Below are 21,678 nucleotides of genomic sequence, written 5' to 3'. Positions count from 1 at the left end.
CTTTAAAAACCCAAATAGGAGGAAAATGGAAGTTAAAGCACCTACCTATTGCTATGCCTGCTGCTGTCTAAAAGCAAGCATTTTAATTGAGACTGCTTATCAATAAGCCTGCCTTTAAGTTCCTTTGTATAGAAGTTTCTTGTCATCTCTTAATGGGCAATTTTTCATTTTAAATGAATGTTATACTGTGTAATGGAGATAGAAAAATGTCCACTCTGTATTTGCTAATGATTGCTAAGCACCTAAAAAATAACATGCTTTTGAGTCTAAATAAAGAACCAGGAATTTATTAATAAATATCTTCATGTCACGATACCCGACCAAAAAATATGGTATTTATGTAATATTCTTGCTTACCACCGACTCTTGTGAGACTTGTATCTTTATCCAGACATGTTCATGTAGAAATGAGAGGAGAAATGCTGAGCAGCCACTGAGACTCAGAGCACCAGAAGCAGGTTTTTGAATGTGAAACAAACATTATACCAAGTGGATCTTCCCCCTCTGGGAAAAGTGTCTTTTGTCACTTGCCACACCCTCATTCCCACATCATATATTCATGACCTCTCCTACCTCCTAGTAAGATGTTACTACTGCCATACCACAATGATCTCACGCTTGCGTTTGTACACTCACCCAGGGCTACTCTGTGCCTGTCAGCCATCCCAGTCTTCTCTGTGGTTGATGAAAGCTGCTTCCCTGCTAGGCCACCTGAGGGCTAGAGGCAAAGTGCTTAGGAGCCCCTCTGAATCCTACAGGCTTCCCAGTGCCCAGCCAGAGAGTAGCTGAGATCAGTCTCTGATGGACTTTGGATTGGCTAAAAGGCTCCCTGCCCCTATATTAAGTTAAAAGCTAAGTAGCTAATAGACTGTTGCGGTAGCCACTGTAAAATAAGTTGTTTCATGTGGAAAACCTTCTCTAGATGTCATGCTTTGGGGGTCATGGTGGAATTGATGGAAGCTTACTAGAGATCAGTGGTTCTTGCATCTAGTGCTCGTTCAGAAAAAAGAATTAATGTAAAGGAAAGGTGGTATGATGTTATATGGTCCCATGTCTCACTTTGGACAATCTAATTATTGGTCTGGGTATTTTAATGTACCTTATCAAGTACTATAGTTCTACCAGTTTTATGTTAAAGGCTAATTCCCAGGAGTCCAGTAGGAATATACAAATCAGGACACTGAAATATCAAAAAGAAGTATCTAAATTTTAAAATTATATCCTGAATCTTTTTGCTTTTCATGGATCTCAGCTCAAAGGAAAAGGACTAAAAGTTACTTAAATGACGTAAAAGTAAGAGCAAGATCATGGGAAAATGGAAGTCCAGGGTAATGAATAATCAAGTCATTTTTGAAACTCTCTTCACTTCCCATAGTTGGTAACAATACTATATTGATTTATTTATTTTGGTTTTACTCTTTATAGCCTTCTACACAGAAGTGCTAACAAGCCACAGAGTGATTAAAAGTAAACGGCAAAAAGAAAAAAGAATTCAGAAATTATTTATTTCTAACTGTTAGATAAATGAATATCTATTTTTTAAGAGTGTGTATTTTAAATAGACTTGCAAACTGACAAAAATTTTATAGTTCTTAAATTTGTTTAATCAGCCTACCTCTTATACATAAACCTAAAAGAGACCTAAATCTGTGGGGTTTGCCCTTTGCATTTTTTCTACATTGTGCTTTTGAATGGAGCCATTGACAAGTGTATGCAGCCCAGGGGTTGCAGGCTTTTTACTTCTTGATGTTTTTACCATTTTGGCATCTTAAAACATTTTTTTTATGTTAATATGCACTGCTGCACAATTACATTTGTAACAAAGGAAAAGCAAGGACTGTGAACCTTAATATGAGAGGTAACTCTAAGGAAACTTCACAATTATGTAGAATTATGTATTTTTTATTATAATCATAGAAGGGCAGCAATTATTGACCTTATTTTGAAAAACTAGGAAAAGGAAGGGCATTTCATAGAACCTTTTTTATTTATCCTTTCTTTTTCTTCTGTAAGAAAGTTCATAATGAACTGATTCATGATCTGGAGAAAGGAGTTGTTTATATAGTTCTTCAGAATTACTCATCTGCCTTATTGGGCCTTTGAGATGTGGCTCCCTTAAGTTTTTATTGTTGGTAAACGGAGATCCTAATATTTTAATTGGATTGGTAACCCAAGAGAGTGTTTTCAGCTGTTGTCATATCTGATGTCATTTCTTAAAATTTCATAATGTCCTGGATAGTAGTTCCCATAGTAGATGTTAATAGAAAGAGCCCAAGCCCATATCTGTCAGGCAATTCAGCTTTTGACCTTATGAAGGAATTCTCACAGGAGTGAGTGGTCTTGCTACACAGGGGAATTTGTGTTAGAGTACATACTGTTCCAAGGAGGATGGGAGAGCAGCCGGACAGCTCATTCAGTAGAACATACAACTCTTGATCTCAGAGTCATGAGTTCAAGCTCTATGTTGAGTGTAGAGCCTACTTTAAAAAAAAAAAAAATACATATTAGGGGCAGGGGCATAAAAACTCTTAGTTTCTAATCTCTAGGAAAGCATGTAGACAAAAATGATTATTGTCCTATCCATGCAAATGTGAATTTTTTTTTTTTTTACTTTGCCTTTACCAGATTCAGTAAGAAAGCTCATATAAAAATGGAGTCTTCATTTCGATTTTAAAAATGCAACCTAATTTGCAGCTAATTGTGAAAGTGGATACCTGAATGAGTTTGATAGACAAGCAGAAAAATATTAGAGCCTCTGCAGTTAATGCTGCTTCACCCCTGATGAGCCCCACTATTCTATTTCTGAGGGCTGGAAGATGGGTTCTCTTCCTGGATAGTGTACAAGGGGATGCTTATCAGAATGTTTTGTAGCTCCTTTTTCCTTTTGCTTAGCTTCTTAATCTCACTAGGATCATTACGGAGACCATTTTTCACTTATGCTGCCCAGTCTCTATGCCCAACCCACGTGACCAAACTCTCTCAGTAAACATGCTGAATTAAGGAATGAACAAAGTCTCTTCCAGTCCTGCTCCCACATGAGAATTTGGATTTGCAAGTGTACATTTCTAAGTGCTTCCTGCCAGTATTTCTGTATAAGGCAGAATTGCCCGTTTTCCATCATTACTTTTTGTACAAACTTAAAATGTTTTTCCCTAGGTGTTCTAAAGAGTGGAATGTGAAATTTCTAATGTCAAAATGTGACCCATGGTATTCTTTTTAAGAACTTGCTATAAATTTCATTTCTTATAAGAGTTGAGGTAGCCAGTTTTATATGCATTATTTTGATTCTTATACATAATTAATCTTGTAAGTTCGCTTTGATCTCTTACAAGGGTAACATTATCAGCCGCTATGCTCCTCTTTTATGTTCAGTAAGTTGCTTATTAGCCCTCTAGTGTGGTGTTCTGCACTTGGTAGACAGATAGTACACTTTGGATGTAGTCATCTGTTGTAGGTGCCAATTTTTGCCAGATTTAGATAAGGTGGAATGGAATGGCTGTAAAGACTTTCTGGGAAAAGTTCAGTCTTCCTTTATGGCTATTAACTTTTATATATTACTCCAGGTATGTGAAATGGTTAATAATTCAGGTTTAGATATTATGCATACTTAGTTTATAAGCCACAGCCTGCATATAAGTACAGTTTCATTGTTACACTTGCACTTTCTCTTGGATCCACTCCTTCCCATCTGTGTCCATATCACTAGAAATGCTTGGTGGAGGGAAAGACATACTGCTTAAATGCTTAGATTTCCTTAGAAGGAAATCAGCATAAATCGAACATCTTCTGTGTCTCAGACACCTTGCTGGACACAAGAATTATCCCATCAGTGATCTCCTTGTAGCAGTGGCTCCTCTTGAGAGCCTTCAGGCAAGTTAAGTAATTTGCCCAAGGTCAGTAATACAGTAAGGAACAGAATGGGGTTTGTGTCCAAGCAACCTACTGGGTGTGGCAAGATGCTACTGCCCACTTTCAGTGGATCACATTCTTGAGACTACCATTGTGAAAACTACAGTCACTACATTTCCATAACTTTCTTTCATTTTTAGACTTATTCAGTTTTTAGCTTATACTTTCTCCAGCTTTGATGTTTTTGGGGAGTTGACTCCCTCCATTGCTTAACAGAATGTTTCATTCTGCCTTAGTGGGGTGAATTTCCTCAGGCAATTCAAGAACCGTAGAACTTCAATTCAAATCCCAGGGTTTAGGAAAATTAGAGGGCATTGCATGTGAAAATACATTGTAAATCATAAAGCATGATAAAATATAAAATTATGAGCTATTTTTAATTCTCTTGACCAAATAGTATATTTGCAAGACACACAGTATAAACTTAAAACATGCAAGTGTACATAACTGTAGATAACAATATTTTTATGTCTTTCTAGTTAGACTTCATACATGAGTCATTGGGCCAGACTTCTACTTAAATATGTTTACTTTGCTTGCATATGGAATTATAAAACTCAGTATCTCTGTATGCGCTTAAGAAGGCAGTTAACATTGAAACGTAGAAAATTTCATTGCAACAAATTAAAGGTGATATTAGGAGTTTACAAAGGTGATTATCCAAATTATGGGAAGCATTAGAAGCAAAGTATTTCTCCTGGAATTCAGTAATATACAATGATAGCATGTTGAGCTTTGTAATTTGTCTTTGCCATATAATTGTGTGGTCTGGTATGCAGTAGGACCACCATTTTCAGAGGGACTCACCCACCAGTTAGGATAGAAAATGTTCTTGACACAACTCATTTCCACTTTATATTTAGGTTCCTGATTTGGGAAATGGCCATCCTGAGACTATTTGACCACAGACTAGTCAGACCTTCTGTTTGCAAGCTTTGAATGTGTCAGGATAGCTTTAGGGTGTGCCATTTCTCAACTTTGGGAATCTGACTAAAGAAGGAATACTAACAAATAAAATCTTTTAAAAAAGGGAGGGGCACCTGGGTGGCTCAGTGGGTTAAGCCTCTGCCTTCAACTCAGGTCATGACCTCAGGGTCCTGGGATCCAACCCTGCATCCCACTTTGTGCTCAGCAGGGAGCCTGCTTCCCTTCATTTCTCTCTGCCTGCCTCTCTGCCTACTTGTGATCTCTGTCTGTCAAATAAATAAATAAAATCTAAAAAAAAAAAAAAAAAAGAAGAAGAAGAAGAAGGAATACTTACATAAGAAAAAATAAGTTTAGAGGTAAAACATGTTTCAAATACCTTACCCTGGAATGGACACTTGATTGTCATATCTGTATGAAAAAAACTGAATTCAGAAAGGGCTAAATGGTATCCTTTCTGTTGATTGGAATTGTTTTCCCCTGTAGTTGAACTTCAGGAAAGCACAAGCATGAAATATATATATATATATTTCAAATGACTTCTTTCTTTCCTTTTATCATGAAATAAGCCCATTAAAAAGAAACATGATATTGTGATGACAAAATAGATTTCCTTTAGAGTGTTAGGTGCCCCTTTGGTGATACTGTCCTTTTTTTTTTTTTGGTCTTGAAATATCTTCTGCTCTTATTCTTCATACTTTAAAGAGGATTGTCCTTTAGAAAAGAGAAATGAATATGAAACCTAGTGTTAGTTTCAGCTGGAAAGGTTTCAAAGTTCGGCTAATGTTTAATGGTGTACTTTGATAATACTATCCAGTTACAGAATAGCACTCTCTTGATAGTAAGGACTCAGTCTGGTATGCAGGGACACCTTCTAAAAGGAGCAAAGAAACAAACTGTTCTTTGTACAAAATGCACTTTGACCCATAAACTGAAAATAGTAAAGAGCATTAATAGCAGCTTGAAAATTTCTAGTAAAACTTGTTTGAGGGTGACGTTGGGAAGAATTGGCTAATAGTAGATAGGAGTGACTAAATTACTTAGTGAAAAACAAAGCTGAAGTTATAATTTTGTAATTATTTTTTTTTTCTAAAATAGGAAAGATGAGAATGAAATGAGCAGAGAATCTAACAGGAAAATAAAGTGGGATGATAAACTGAAGGAAGGAGTGGAAAATCAGAAAAGGTTTAATAGAAACGAGATGCCAGAATTTATATTTACAGTCTCGAGTTTGTTGGATAGTCACCTGAGAATGGGTTAAGAAAAAATTACTAAGTAGCCATCTAAAAATCACAGAAATACTTTCTCTTCTTGAGGAGAGCACGTAAATGTATTGTAATTTGCTAACATCTCTTCTGGGGGGAAGGGGAGGTGGGAGAGAGAGGAGTGGAAAGAGAACCCCCTCCCTCCTTTCACTCCTCACTGCCCCCACCCCACTTCATATTAAGAATCAGAAATAAATCTTGTTCAAACAACTTTGGGAAGATACTCAGAATCCCTATGACTGTTAGAGACATGATCTTTAAAAACAAACAAGCAGTATGATATAATGCAGTGGTTCTCAACCAGGAATTTGCCCCCTAAGGGACATTTGCCAGTGTCTACAGACATTTTTGATTGTCTTGACTTGGGAGGTGTACTGGCATCTAGTGGGTAGCCCGTGATGCTGCTAAACATCCTGCACTGAAGGACGGCCCAACAAAACAAATCTTCTGGCTCATTTTCAACAGTGTTGATGTTGAGAAATCCTGGTGTAGTGGAGACAGCATGGCTCCGGAACCAGACAGAAATGGGTCTGAATCCCAGCTCTACCCCTTATTAACTATATGACCTTAATCATAGATACAGTGATATGTCAAAAATAAGTGAATATAATTTGGCTGAATGAATAAATTAATTCCCTCAAGTCTCAGTTGCTTCATCTATAAAATGGGGGTGGTAACACGTACCTCATTAAGGAGTAAAATGAATGAGTGAATGAATCCAAACAAGTTTAGGACAAGAGCTAAAGAATAAATATAAAGAGCACCCAGCACAGTGCCTGGTACAGGCGAGCATTCAGCAAATAATAGGTAGATTGATGGTGGCGGTGATAGATAGAATTATGCCAGAGGGCATCTCTACTTTCCCTGGAAGTTTGTCTTCTATGAATCTGGTCACCTGAGTTCTGTTTCCCCACCCCCAATCAGGTTACACGACAGATCCATGAGCATGAGCAGGAGAACGAGTTGCGGGAACAGATGTCAGGTTATAAGCGGATGCGGCGCCAGCACCAGAAGCAGCTGATCGCCCTGGAGAACAAGCTGAAGGCTGAGATGGACGAGCACCGCCTCAAGCTACAGAAGGAGGTGGAGACGCATGCCAACAACTCGTCCATCGAGCTGGAGAAGCTGGCCAAGAAGCAAGTGGCTATCATAGAGAAGGAGGTCAGTGTGCACACACATGCCTTTGTGCTGTAACCAAGCCAGGCCTGTTTCAGTCAGTGGCATCACGTGAGCAGAAGACAGGAGCAGTGTGCTTTTTGGTGACAGAGGAACAATGTTGCATTGGTGGTAGTTGAGAAGGGTTAGGTTTTGTGGGGCTACTCAAAATTGCGATTAAAAGTTAAAATAGTTACTGCAGGTGTATATTCTTGTCTATTCAAATATATTCCGAGAGCCAGTCCCTTGAGGGGGTCTGGGTGCAAATAAAGAGAAACAAGATGCTTCTATCCTGTGGAAACTTGCACAGTTCAGACCTGTTACCATGCCTGCCACACCCACAGTCCTCTTCAAAAGAAAACTGCTCTACAAATAGTCCCTTTCAGTGGTGATAGTGCCTGCCTACACTGATTGGACTAGGAATGGGCACCTGACCAGCGGCAGTGAGTAATTAATCTGGCTGTTGCTTGAGTCTTCTAGGAGACATCTCTCTTCCCCATCTAGGTTCCAAACAGAGGAGAGACTAAGGCAGACAGTGAGTCAAAATATTACCTTTATTACTGATAAGTATTAGATGGGAGAAGTAATTCATGTCTGAAGGGAAATGCGCTAATAATACTGTACAAAACTGAACAGACTTGCCTATCTAGGCTCTGGCAGTGCTAAACCAGTCGCCTTCCTTGCCACACCCCCATCAGATTTACATAGTGTGGGAAAGCAGGGGTGAACATGTGCTCCCTAAGGATGGAGAGACTGGGGACAGAGTGCCAGGGGTGTTTCGGTAATTAAGCTCTCTTTCCACGTGGAAAGGAACATCAGAACTGCAGAAGAAGCATTCCCCCAACAGCCATCAAGCTGTGAGGCAGCCTGGCTTGAAAACCTCTGCCCAAACAGGGATGATCCTGATTAAATAAACCAGTCAGATTCTTTCTTGGGGATTCGATTTGGTAAATATGTAGAGATAATTGTTCAGAATGGAAAAAGTATTGATGATGGAAGCTAAAGGTGTAAAGATGATAAAGAGAACCATGACGCATAATTCCCTCCCTATCTCCGAAGCACCTCATCTTACATACGTGCTGCATCTAATGGTCCCCAGAAACTTCAATTTGGTCACTTTCAGGAGCCAGTGCTTATTGGGTTATCTTTTATTTGGTCTGTGTTCTATCCATTTGGGAGCCCCCAAAGTGTCCCAGTGTATGACTGTTGTCAATTATAGCAGGTGCTTAAGAAAACAAAATGTTATTAATCAATTAGTGTGAGATTCTGGGAATAAAAGTTGCCAGCTCTGGTTACTTATTCATTTTTTATAATTTAATCTGTGAGCCACCAACAATATGAAAAAAATCTTTTATTTTGATCCTTAGTTCACTTTCCATTCCTTATATTTTTTGTGTGCTCAATAAAACATGCTGAGGTTTGCCTTCATGTTTTTCCCATGATTGGAAATGTATTTTTCAGTGGTAAGAATTTCAAATTTGTTTTAAGATACAAGAGAATCAGAACAGGTATTTGCTTATTTTGTTTTTTATTAATTACTTGCTCAAAAAACACTACATTATTCAGCACTTATGGACTCTTTTCATGCATTGGAGGATATAGACAGCTGAATTCTGTGTGGAGAACAATTTATCCTAGATTGTATGTCATTTTATTAGGCAAAGGTAGCTGCAGCAGATGAGAAGAAGTTCCAGCAACAGATCTTGGCCCAGCAGAAGAAAGATTTGACAACTTTCTTAGAAAGTCAGAAGAAACAGTATAAGATTTGTAAGGAAAAAATAAAAGAGGTAAGAGTACCAATATTTGTCATCACTAAGTTGCCATTCGAATGGTTAAAACTGAAGGGGTGCCTGGCTAGCTCAGTTGGTGGAGCATGTGATTTTTTGATCTTGGGCTATAAGTTTGAGTCCCAAGTTGGGTGTAGAGATTACTTAAAATCGTAAAAAAGGTTGGAACTTAAAATTCTTTAATCTTACATTGTAATCAGTAGTCTAAACCATTGATCCCCAAACTTTATATCACCTGAAGTGCTTATTAAAATGGATTCCTAGGGGCACCTGGGTGGCTCAGTGGGTTAAGCCGCTGCCTTCAGCTCAGGTCATGATCTCAGGGTCCTGGGATCGAGTCCCGCATTGGGCTCTCTGCTCAGCAGGGAGCCTGCTTCTTCCTCTCTCTCTGCCTGCCTCTCTGCCTACTTGTGATCTCTCTCTGTCAAATAAATAAATAAAATCTTTTAAAAAATAAAAATAAAAATAAAATGGATTCCTAAATCACCGAAGTTAGATTTTCTGATTTTCTGATTCAGTGGATCTGGGTGGAATTTGAAATGTGCATTTCTAACAAGTTCCCAAGTGATGCTGAGGCTGTTGACTCTGGCATCAGATTTTAAGAACCATTGATTTAACTCTAAACCATTCTTGCCTACTTCCAGTTTATTCTCCAGCCACTTCAGCCAGAGTGATCTTTTCAAACCAGAAGTCTCAGGGCATCTGGGTGGCTCAGTTAGTTGGGCATCCAGCTCTTGGTTTCAGCTTGGGTCATGATCTCAGGTTCCTGGGATCGAGCCCCGTGTCAGGCTCCGTGCTCAACAAGGAGTCTGCATGAGGAGTCTCTCAGGCTCCCACTGACCCTCTCCCTGAGCTTGCTTTCTCTCTCTCAAAAATAAATCTTTAAAAACAAACAGACATGGGGCTCCTGGGTGGCTCAGAGGGTTAAGCCTCTGCCTTTGGCTCAGGTCATGGTCCCAGGGTCCTGGGAACAAGCCCCACATCGGGCTCTCTGCTTGGCGGGGAGCCTGCTTCCCTTTCTCTCTCTCTGCCTGCCTCTCTGCTTACTGGTAATCTCTCTGTCTGTCAAATAAATAAATAAAATCTTAAAAAAAAAACAGACATGAGTCTCATCATATCACCTCATGATTTTAGCATTCATTGACTTCCGCTGCTCTTAGGAGAGATCAAAATACTAGTAGTCTACTCTCAGCCTCTCCTTCCATCCCACCTCACACCGCTGTTACCTCACCTGCTTACAGCCCTGTTTGCTGCTCCTGCCACAGTGGTCACCTTTTGGTTCCTCAAATGTATCAAATTCCACTTTTCTCTAAAGCCTTTGGAGAAGACTGTTTCTTCATACTGTTTTTTGCCACCAGGATGCTCTCCCCACCCCCACCCCCACCCCCAGTCTCTCCCTCTGCTGTTAACTGTTACTCCTTCTCCTTGTACGACTTACAATTTTTTATTAAAACCTTAACTTGGGCCGCCTGGCTGGCTCAATCTGTAGAGATGAGACTCTTGATCTCAGGTAATGAATTCAAGCCTTACATAGGGCATGGAGCCTACTTTAAAACAAACAAACAAACAAACAAAACCTTAACTTAGTTATCATTTCCCAGGGCACCTGGGTGGCTCAGTGGGTTAAAGCCTCTGCCTTCAGCTCAGGTCATGATCCCAGGGTCCTGGGATTGAGCCTGCTCCCTGCTCAGCAGGGAGCCTGCTTCCTCCTCTCTCTCTGCCTGCCTCTCTGCCTACTTGTGATCAGTGTCAGATAAATAAATAAAATCTTAAAAAAAAAAAAAAATCAGGTGCCTGAGTGGATCAGTGGGTTAAGCCTCTGCCTTCGGCTCAGGTCATGATCCCAGGGTGTTGGGATCGAGCCCTGGATCGGGCTCCAGATCGGGCTCTCTGCTCAGCAGCTTCCCCCTCTCTCTCTCTCTGCCTGCCTCTCTGCCTGCTTGTGATCTCTCTCTGTGTCAAATAAATAAATAAAATCTTTAAAAAAAAAAAATCGTTTCCCAAGGGAGATCTCTCCTGACTTCCTTAACCAAGACAGGTGCCTCTGGTTTCATAACACTACTTTTCAATTAACCTCCCCCCCACCTTTTTTTCTTTTTAGCTATTTTGAGTTACTTACTCCGCTGGCCAGTAAGTGATAAGAGCAGAGAACATGTCTTTTTTTTTTTTTTTTTCCCTGCCTATAACTGTATGCCTGTGCTTGGTACATGTAAATCTCTGATAAATGAATGATCGATTCTTAAAAGTTTGGTTGAAGGCCAATGGTAGACTTGGAGAGTCCTGCTAATGAACTGCAGTTTGATCTGAAAGCTCCAATTTCTTCACTTCTCCCACCAGTGCTTATAGGTGAATTGCCTGCAATTCCCTAGACTTTCCTCCTTATAGGACTTAGGATTTCTTATTTCTAGACTATTGGTGTATTAAGGTTTAATAAAATTCAATATAGGGCATTGTTTCAGTATGTGAAATCATTTATTTGAGCTCATATTCTAAGTTAACAATATGGAACTTATCAAGGTTCCTTTCCAATACTTTTGTAATTAGGAAGTGAAAGCAAGTGGGTTAGAGTGGGCCTCAGGACTTTTAGTCCTGCCCAGATGAGCCACTGGTAATTGCGGGGACTGAGAGAAATTTGTATTTAATCCACACTGCCTACACCGGAAAAATCTCTGACATTGTAAGATCGAGAAAACCAGGCTGTAGGGAGAAATGGCCCAAATAAGAAGGTTCATGATCTGTTCATTTTCTCCGAGTTATTGCTGGGGCCTAATTATTATATCATGATAGAAAGATATTGCTGGATCACAGATAACGTTGATTTTTTTCAGTGAGAAATTTTGAAATGTTCTCAATTGCACTTATATTTTTATTTCTAACTCCTTGTGTTTATTCATGCTCTGTAGGCCACACTTTCTGCAGCCATCATTCTGACCTTTTCTAACACCCAGGTATTTGGAGATTGCATGAACTCAACCTGTAGAAGATTCTCTCACAGGACAGCATTAGAGAATCCGTACTGAGTCCTCAGGCATTTTGGGTAGTCAGATTTATGAGTGCAGGAACCCACAGGCCTAAACTTACAAGTCTTTCAACATGCTTATGAGGAAAAACAAGCCTAAACTCAGTTTGAGATAGCCTCAGTAAGCCTTTCTGTGCCAAGCTAATACTACTTCTTACAAAGAAAAGCTTATTTCTGACTATTTAAGGTGGTGTATACATTTAGATACTGATATATTAAAGATATTGCCCTTGGGGTAACAAAACAACCTCCATTATCCCCACTGTTTGATAGACAACAGAGATGTGGGCGATACAGGATGACGGATAGTCCGGAAATAATTTATTCTTGATTTTGGGTGAGTTTATATGGTCACATTTGAACTTGGATGTGCAATGTAGTGGTTAATGCCAAGCCTAGTAGTGAAGTCATGGCATTAAGAGATGAGTCACCCAGCCTTCCTGTTGTGATCCCTGCTTACTCCATGCTCGAAACAGCTTTCTCTCTTGTTGATTCTGATGTTTCACTAAAGACTTCACTAGACAGGAAGGTTAAAAGTTGATGCACAAGGACTTGTTGGCCAAGTGCCCAAATAATCTGAATAGTGCGCGATGTCCACATCACAAAACATCAAGTAAAATAGGTATTAGCATTTAAAGGAGATTTTCACTGAGTAGTTAACCGAATATTATAGGTCAAGCTTGTCAGTATGAACAAAAAAGAATATACTGTGCCTTCTCTAAAAATGGTCTTTTTACTTTCTCCATAGAGTAAAGTAACACCCTTTTAAGTGTTCTGAGTCTCTGCCTTTTTCTCTTTATCCATAAAAGCTGGAATAATTATGAATTTTGTCCTTTAGGAAATAAAGGTAATTCATTTACTCTCTAATAGCAAATAAAGTATTGCTTCCTGAAATTCAGACTAGTGATGTTTGCAGTTACCTCCTGTCTGTGAAATCTGTCCACTTCTCCCAGTCTTGTCTCCTTCATTCTGTTTTCCATGAGGCAACGAGAGTCGTGAGGCAAGTCAAAAGGCAAAAAGATGACTTTTTGAGATGCATCTCATTGTGCGTCCCCCACATATATAAAATCCTTATCTCCTGTGCTACAGATCAATGTCCTTAACTCAGCCTGTAAAGCCTCGGATGGTCCCGCCTCATGTCATGTCACATGGCACCACCTCCCTGGCCTGCCCTCCGTTCCTCGCTCACACCATGTTTTAGTTAACCCACCTGAAGTATTTAGCATATGCTGTGTCCTCTACCAGAGTATTCTCCCCTCCCCTTTCTCATTGGTTAGCTTCTACAGGTTTTTCCAATTTCAGTTCAGTTGTTACCAAGATCGAATATGTTCTTTTAAACATCCTTGTAGAACCACGTACTTCACCTTCACAGCAGCTGTCACAGTCATTTTCAGTTCATTTCTGAGGTTCTTTGATTAATTACTGCTTCTAAACTGTGAAGCCCCATGATGGTGGTCATCATGTTCTTTTGCTCACCATTGTATCCTTGTGCCTTGCACAGTGCCTGTCCCATGATAAGAACTCTGTATGTGTGTGTTGATTGAACGAGTGAACCAATTATTTCCTAGAGGGAGAAGCCAGAGAGTGGAAACTAACAAGCCTCCCTGTCCCTAACGACTCAGTTAATCAACAAAAAAAGTTGAGCGGATGGGATATGCAGCACAAGTCTTTGTCTTCCCGTTCTCAGTTGCTCTCCAGATAATTTAATAAACAGTTAGTTTATTTAATAAATATTAAATTTATTTTATTTTATTATTATTATTATTATTTAATAAATAATATAATATTATTATTTAATAAATAATAGTTAATATTATTAATATTTAATAAATAATTAGTTTATTTAATAAACAGTTAGTTCCTTTTACTTGATGAGACCAGCATGTTGTTTTTGTTTTGTTTTGTTTCTGTGAAGGAGATGAACGAGGACCATAGCACACCCAAGAAAGAAAAGCAAGAGCGGATATCCAAGCATAAAGAGAACTTGCAGCACACACAGGCTGAAGAGGAAGCCCACCTTCTCACCCAGCAGAGACTGTACTACGACAAAAACTGTCGTTTCTTCAAGCGGAAAATAATGATCAAGCGGCATGAGGTGGAGCAGCAGAACATCCGGGAGGTATTTATTATGGCCATGACTATCACCACTGACTCATGGGACAAGCAGCTTTGTGAGGATCATGGCTGTTCTGTTCATTCTTACAGCCTTAACCCTTATGGTCTCTAGTGCAGTGCCTGACACAAAGTAGGTATACAAAAATAGCTAGGAAACGAATTTACCACTGAGAAGAAGGAGAAAGCCCATTTACAGAATAAGGAATCAACATTTTCCAAATAAATGTAATGGACTTTTATTGAGCACCTAATATAAGCTTTATTATACAGTGGAGGATCAAAAGATGTAGAACAGAGAATTTCTGTTTTCAGCCTGCTTGTCAGACACTTGGGTTTTTGTGGCTCCATGTGAAATACTAAGTAATAGAATGATGCCCCCTTAGTGCCAGGCACTATGCTGGAGATGCCAGAGTTAAGGAGGGGCTATAGTTTCCCGCCTTCAAGCAGCCCTAAGTCTAAGAGGAGAAACAGACATGTAACAGACTAGTTACAGTATAACATCTCAGATACCATAGACATATAAATAAACTATCTTGGGCATACAGTCATGAAAGAGCTTGGAGGACTCAGTGACTCATGAGAAGTTGAGTGTTTGGGGTTTGTGTACAAAGTGGAATGTCAAAAAAAGGGTAATTAGAAGCAGAACGTGGACCTTTTGTGTTAAGCCATGTTATTTCAATTTTAGCCTGAAGGCAGTTACAATGGCCATTGGAGGATTTTAGGCAGGGGGTCGAAGAGAGTTTTCTTTGAAAGAAGTAGTGCAATGGTGCGAAGGTAGGCTACAGCAGCAAGAAGCAAAATACAGTGAGGTCAGCGAGGACATTCTTTCTCTAGTTCGACTTGGAAGAGGCAATGGGGAGAGATTAGATCTGAAGCAGAACTGACAGTAATTCCAACCAAATGGCATCAGAATTTCAGAAGAGAGAGGAGTCCAAAATGACTTCAAAGTTTCTAATTTGGGAAATTGGATGAATAAGACATTATTCACGGAGATGAGGAGCACAGAATGTGACTCAGTTGCAGATACAGAGTTCAGTAGGAAAACATTGTGACCTGGAATAATCAGAGAAACCCTCATAAATGAACTAGCACGTTGGTAAAAATATCAAAGTTTGCAAAAAACCAGCGTTAGCCTGCACGAGGGAAACAAGCACTAAAGACACATTTAATGGGAATGTGCATTGATACAGTATAAGCTCTTGGGAGAGCAGTTTTCAACTGTGAAGGAGAAGGAATGGAGCAAACTAAAATTTATCAAACACATGTAATGAGCCAGGCTCAGACCCTTTATATGTGTTGTCTCATCTCATTGGAAGAGAGATAAACTGCTGAACATTTGTTTTTGAGGTAGGCAATGAGTGATATGGCTAAAATTTTATTTTAGAGAGATTAGCCCAGTTTGGTTGGTGGTGATGCACAGACTGATTTAAGCATGCATCCTTAGTGGGGACAGTACTGCCCCCAGGAGAATCAGAATGGGTTCTTGCAGGGGAGGGGTGTTATATATTACAGAGGCTCAGGCCCCCTCAAGGTCCACAGTACTTAAATGGATATACAGTGTATCTGTGGTATTCCTATTTCATGGATGGGGTTGATCAAGGGAAAGGGAAATCTAGAAAGGCTCCTGAAGATAATGAATGAATGAATGAATGAATGACATAAATAAATAAATTGGGGGGGAAGGTTGCAAAACATTGGGTTGGGGGAAGAAACTAGAAGCGAAGTAATCAGGTGGTAGGAAATAGGATATAAATAAAGATGGTGGTGACAGCTGTCAGAGGCAAATTGGCAACATATTTTGAATACAAAATAAACAGGACTTGGCATACCATCGACTATGAGAGAAAAGACGAGGGTAGAATCAAAGTTATTTCTGGTGTTCGAGACTTGGTTACTTGTAGATTTAGAAACAGAGAAGCTTAGAGAGAGGTGTCGGTAAGAAACTGATTAATTCTGTACTAGACATGTTGTCATTTGTTAGAAGGCAAAATAAAAAGTCCAAATGAAAAAGCCCAAAGCCATTTAGAAATAAGATACTTGGGATTCTTTTCATCTGGCAATTATTATTGTTATTCTGATAGCACATATTTGGAAGAAGACTAAGGCTAAGGAAACAATTAATGCCAATAAAAGCTGTAGAAGACAATTAGTCCTCCAAAGTGATAGAAACTATATTTTTTACTTCATTAGTGTCAGGTTCTAACCAACTGAATGAAGAATAACTCTTATATGGGTATTTTCCTGAAGAGTCTTAAGGTTTTCTTCTTATTTATGAGAACATTAAATGAAGAAAAACACAGAAAAATATATAGTTGAGTAGTGGAAGTTCTTCGCATTCCACCCAGTCTCTATCCTGACTACCATTAATTTGGTGTCCAGATTTCCAGATTTCCTTTTCCTCCTTATATATGTATACATACATTCGGCTTCTATAGAATTTTAACTTTACAAAAATAAGATAATGTAGTATCAGTCAGTTTATTTGATCTGTAAGCCATAGCAACAAACACTGGCTGCCCACGAACAGAAAGGAATTTATTAGAAGGATATGGGTAGATAACAGAGCTGTAGAACCAAGCTGGAGAAGAAGAAGACCCAAGCTGGAAAAGCAGATTCTGTGACCTAGAGAGCAAGAGCTACTGGGCATTCCTCACAGCATTGCCATTCGGGTGTATTTCCGCCAACCATGTTTAATCTTTGTATCATTTCTGCTAAAGATTCAAATTCCTAGGGGACTGCGACCTTGATTGGGCAACGTGCTTGCTCCCTTCCTCAGTACTCTCTGATTACAGATAGGATGGAGGAGTTTCTCAAGCAGAAAGAGGAGCCTGTTAACAAAAGAAGGGGAAATGGATACCGAACCTACAAAAATGTCCACTGTACTGTTTTGTAATTCTTCTTTTTTTCTCATTCACCATCCAGGACACACAGCTCTGTCTGGTTCTTTTTAACCATTAACAGTGAATTTGGGGAGTATGGCTATAAAATTATTTATTTACTGAAGTACTTCTCAGTGGCTATTTTGTTATGTTTTACAGTATTACTAACAGTGCCACAGAGAGCATCTTTGTATGCAGATCTTTTTACACAGATGCAGATATTTGAAGGATATATGCTCTGAAGTGGAAATTTGGGGGTCACAGTGTATACATGTAAATTTTTAACAGATATTCCCAAATTGCCCTCTAGGGGGTTATACTCCCACCAACAAAGAGCACCTGTTTTTTTGTGTATTTGCCAAAACTGAGTATGAGCAATCCTTTTAGTTAATGAAAATGTTGAAAGGCTCACCATAAGCTGGGTTGAGCCTCTTCCTCTACCATCACTGCCCGCGGACGCTGGCTATTTTCTAACCAGTTATGAAACCAAGAACTGAAACTAAAAAAGCGTTAAATGTCATAGGCTAACAACATCTCCATTTAAAAGTTTGAGTTCTGGTTCTTACTCAACCTCATTGGGCATGAGATCACAATTTTTTACTTGACGAGATCAACTGTTTTTAAAGTCAGTAGCACTTGGATCGTGGTTGGGAAGGGTTTATCATGGGACACACCCTGGATTCACATCTTATGTGGGAGGTAGGGTCCTGTAAAGTATGGTCATACTTTCATGAAAAGTATGTAGGTTTCAACACTGAGCTCCCTCTTTGCTTTGGGGAGGTATGCACAGCATGTGATGTGAGCTGAGGGAAAGGGAGCCCACATGGCCCTCATCTGCTGCTGCCTCCAGGGTATATAGACAAGGAGAAGCTGATGAGCAAAATCACATAGTCTGTTACATGTGATCTTGTGTTTGCTCAGCTCGTTTCATGAATTGAAGGTGTGCTGCACATTGTGCCATTTGTGTGGACAGAGCAACCGTGCCCTGTGTCTCACCCAAGCAGAGGGATTCTTCCAAATACTGTGTCATAGGCCAAAAACATAAAACAGGAAAATATAAACCATTTGTTGGGACCTCTTTTAATAGAAACTGTTGAAACCCCCCCAAAACCCGAGTTTTAGACGCAGTTCTCCTTTATAGAAGTTGTATGATCTTAGATCAGTCTCAATTCCCAAACATGTTACAGTCCTATGGAAAAGGGGTAAGTCCTAAACAATGAGACCACCTCATAGGGCTGCAAGTGGGACTGAGTGAGATACAAGAAATCACTTTTTTTTTATAAATATTTATTTATTTGACAGAGAGAGATCACAAGTAGACAGAGAGGCAGGCAGAGAGAAAGAGGGAAGCAAGCTCCCTGCTGAGCAGAGAGCCCAATGCGGGACTTGATCCCAGGACCCTGAGATCATGACCTGAGCCTAAGGCAGCGGCTTAACCCACTGAGCCACCCAGGTGCCCCAAGAAATCACTTTTAAAAACTGAAAGCACATTACATATTTTTATGTAGGCACAGTCATAGGCTCATAGGGAGTCTAATAATAATAATATAGGCAGCTTATCAACTTATACCACAGCAACTCAGATGTGTGAATTAAAGGCAAAGGGAGCAACTTACAGTTTTAACAGAAAAATGTTTCTCTCACTTTTTTAATCATTTATAAAGAACTAGGTTTAAGATATAATATGGCAGATTTTCACTTTTGAATACAGAAAAATAACATGATATGTTGATATGTTCAGAAGTGTTGTCTCCTGGCCTTTCACTTCATCTTCACAAGAATGGTAGTCCACAGTGTAGCTCCTGTTATCCTCTCTTTACACCTGAGAAAACTAAAATGTATATTATAAGATCTGTCCAGTGCTCACTTCGACAGCACGTACACTAAAAGATTTGTCCAACATCAAACACGATTGACTCACACCCTGAATATTTTTCTATTGAGTCTCGCACTTTAGTATGTATCAGATTTAGCTGGGTGACCTATTACTACAGCCAATCACTTGCAGCCCAGGTTATTCTGATGCCGCTCTTCTGTGGACGACATCTGGAAGCATCCCATTAGACGTAAAGGAAAGTTTTTTATTTCTTTTGAAACTGCTATTTGCTTTGTGTCTTTTCCCCCACCCCACCAAGTTTCAGAGCTCTGGGCAGCCCAGACTCATTTTGGACTTCTCAGTTTAGGAAAATGGGTAATGAATAAATGCCCAATATTGGGAGGCCTGGTACTCAAAGGTTAAAAATGACATAGTGATCTAGGAACAGGACCTTTACCTATTTAAAGGCTTTCCTTGGCTTTTTCTCTTGGTCATTGGGGTAGTATAGCTTTAGGCTCTGAGAAGGCCTCGCCATCCTTTGGTGCCACCTAGGGGCCAGTTAGTGACTTGTAAAGGAAGACATTAGATGGTCAAGGTAGAGGAAAAAGTAAAATAAGGGAAAGCAAAATGCAAAAGAGGGGGAGGTCCTCTAGGAGACGATCTTTTCTCCTTAAAACAAATGTAAGTTGCATTTATACTTTGGATGTTTCCCCACTAGAACATAAGCTCCATGAAGAGATGTACTTGTTCATGGCTCTATCCCTCTGCCTACAACAGTGCCTGACACACAGGAAGTATGCAACAAGTATTTGTTGAATAAATGAATGAATGGTTAGGACTTTGCTCCAGGAACAGATGTTGTGCTGTTTAAAGGACTTCTCTTCAAATGGATAGAAGGTTTAAGTATGCAAGATATTTTCAGCAATACGAATATACAAGTGTTACTGATATTTCTCTGAAAATAAATGACTTGCACTTTCTCCCATAGTGGATGTCATCAGAGAGGCACTCTTATACTCACTGAAAATCCAGCTCACAAGCTCTCTTCTTTTCTTAAGATTTTTATTAACTAAAAAAAAAAAAAAAAAAAAAAAAAGATTTTTATTAACTTATTAGAGAGAGAGAGAACATGAGCTGGGGGGAGAGGAAGAAGGAAAGGAAGAAGAAGCAGGAAGCAGACTCCCCACTGAGCAGGCAGTCCGACGTGGGGCTCAATCCCAGGACCCCGAGATCATGACCTGAACTAAAGGCACACACTTAATGGACTGAGCCACCCAGGCACCCCTTTCCTTGACATTAACTAGTAGTAATACCACCCTTTTCAGAAATCTAACAGCATAAATGTTTACCTCTTTGATGGCACTGACCACTTTCAGCCTTTTTCTTTCTTTTTTTTAAATTTACATCTATAACTGACTTGCCTGGGTTAATTAAGGTTCTTTTGTTTACACATTACTGAAATTTATCTGAGCTAGTTTAAGCCAAAACCAGGGAATTTACTACAGACATAGAGGAATATTTCACAAAACCCAATAGCAATAATACCGCTGGACCTACAGGAGAGCTTACAACCAGTTATGAACGTAGGCATCAGCATACTCCCTGCATGTCTGCCTTCTCCCTTTCTCATCCTTGTTCTGAAGCCCAGCATTCTCTAACCCTCAACCTACTCATTTAGCAGTGGATGAATGTCACATTTGTAGTTTTTATATGCCCCTCAGTTCCAGCCTCACATAGAGATTAACTGTCTCTGAATCCCAATTCCAAATTCCCAGGAGGGAAAATAAATTGATTGAGTCAGCTGTGAGCCGAGCATATAGTACCTCAATAAATATGTAGTATAGTCCTCTAGTAGAGCGTTAGCAGGTTGAGAACAGAATCATGGCTGAGTAAACATTTTATGTACCCAGAGCACATGGTTCAGATCTTGGATATGGTGCAATTTAGGAAATATTCTTGAACTGGTAAGTGAAAAAATTGCACTCAACTACCTTTATTTTTTTTCTATTTTTTTTTCTTTCCTCCCTTAAAGACAGAAAGAGAAAGAAAGGAAAGACATGAGTAGAACTGGAAAGAACAGAATGATTTTATCTAGAATGATCAGACTAATGGAAAAAAATGAAAGGGGAGAGAGTACATCTGCTTTTTCCCAGCCTTCCCTTACTCTGAGATTTTAAAAAGCAGTTCGTTATCCTACTTCTCAATCATGCAAAAACAGGGTTTTTTCCAAAAAACCACAAACATTGCAGACATTGCCAGTTTAAGTCAGTGATTTTCAACTCTGACTCTATGTGTTCTATTCACCTGAAGAACTCTTAAAAATAGTGATGTCAGTGCATCCCCCTTCCCCGACCACCGCCCCCCCCCAACAGTTATCAGAGCTTCAGGTTGTAGGATTCGGGTATCTTGTGTTTAAATTCTCCTCACGTGATTTTAATGGGCAGCCCATATTGAGAACCCCTGGCTTAACTGAAGAAACATTTATTTACACCTGTGCATAAGACCTTACCTAAACAGGGTTCACAACAGCTCTAAGAGGTAAGAAGGTGTAGGTTAGGGATGCCTGGGTGGCCCAGTTTGTTAAGTAACTGCCTGGCTCAGGTCGTGATCCCAGGGTCCTGGGATCGAGTCCCACATCTGGCTTCTGGCTCAGCAGAGAGCTTGCTTCTCCCTCCCACTCTGCCTGCTGCTCTCCCTGCTTGTACTCTCCCCGTTAAATGAATAAATAAAACCTTTAAAAAAATTATTAAAAAAAAAAAAGAAGATGGGGTCAGTTAGAATTAATCCCATTCTGTAGATAGTGTAGTTG

The 21,678-nt window shown here is 39.6% G+C and overlaps 1 protein-coding gene across 2 annotated transcripts in view; it reads left to right on the top strand.

Moving 5' to 3' along the window:
- TAOK3 (TAO kinase 3) overlaps positions 1-21,678 on the top strand; it is a 182,899-nt gene that overhangs the window by 150,452 nt on the left and 10,769 nt on the right. For both annotated transcript variants that reach the window (XM_059408535.1, XM_059408536.1), the window contains exons 15-17: positions 7,023-7,259; positions 8,912-9,040; positions 13,975-14,178. In XM_059408535.1, the coding sequence (XP_059264518.1) occupies positions 7,023-7,259; positions 8,912-9,040; positions 13,975-14,178 (570 nt within the window). The remainder of the gene's footprint in view (positions 1-7,022; positions 7,260-8,911; positions 9,041-13,974; positions 14,179-21,678) is intronic.

This window comes from Mustela nigripes, chromosome 8, assembly GCF_022355385.1.
Source record: "Mustela nigripes isolate SB6536 chromosome 8, MUSNIG.SB6536, whole genome shotgun sequence".
In the NCBI taxonomy this organism is placed as follows: domain Eukaryota; kingdom Metazoa; phylum Chordata; class Mammalia; order Carnivora; family Mustelidae; genus Mustela; species Mustela nigripes.
This window is presented reverse-complemented; position numbering and strand designations above follow the sequence as displayed.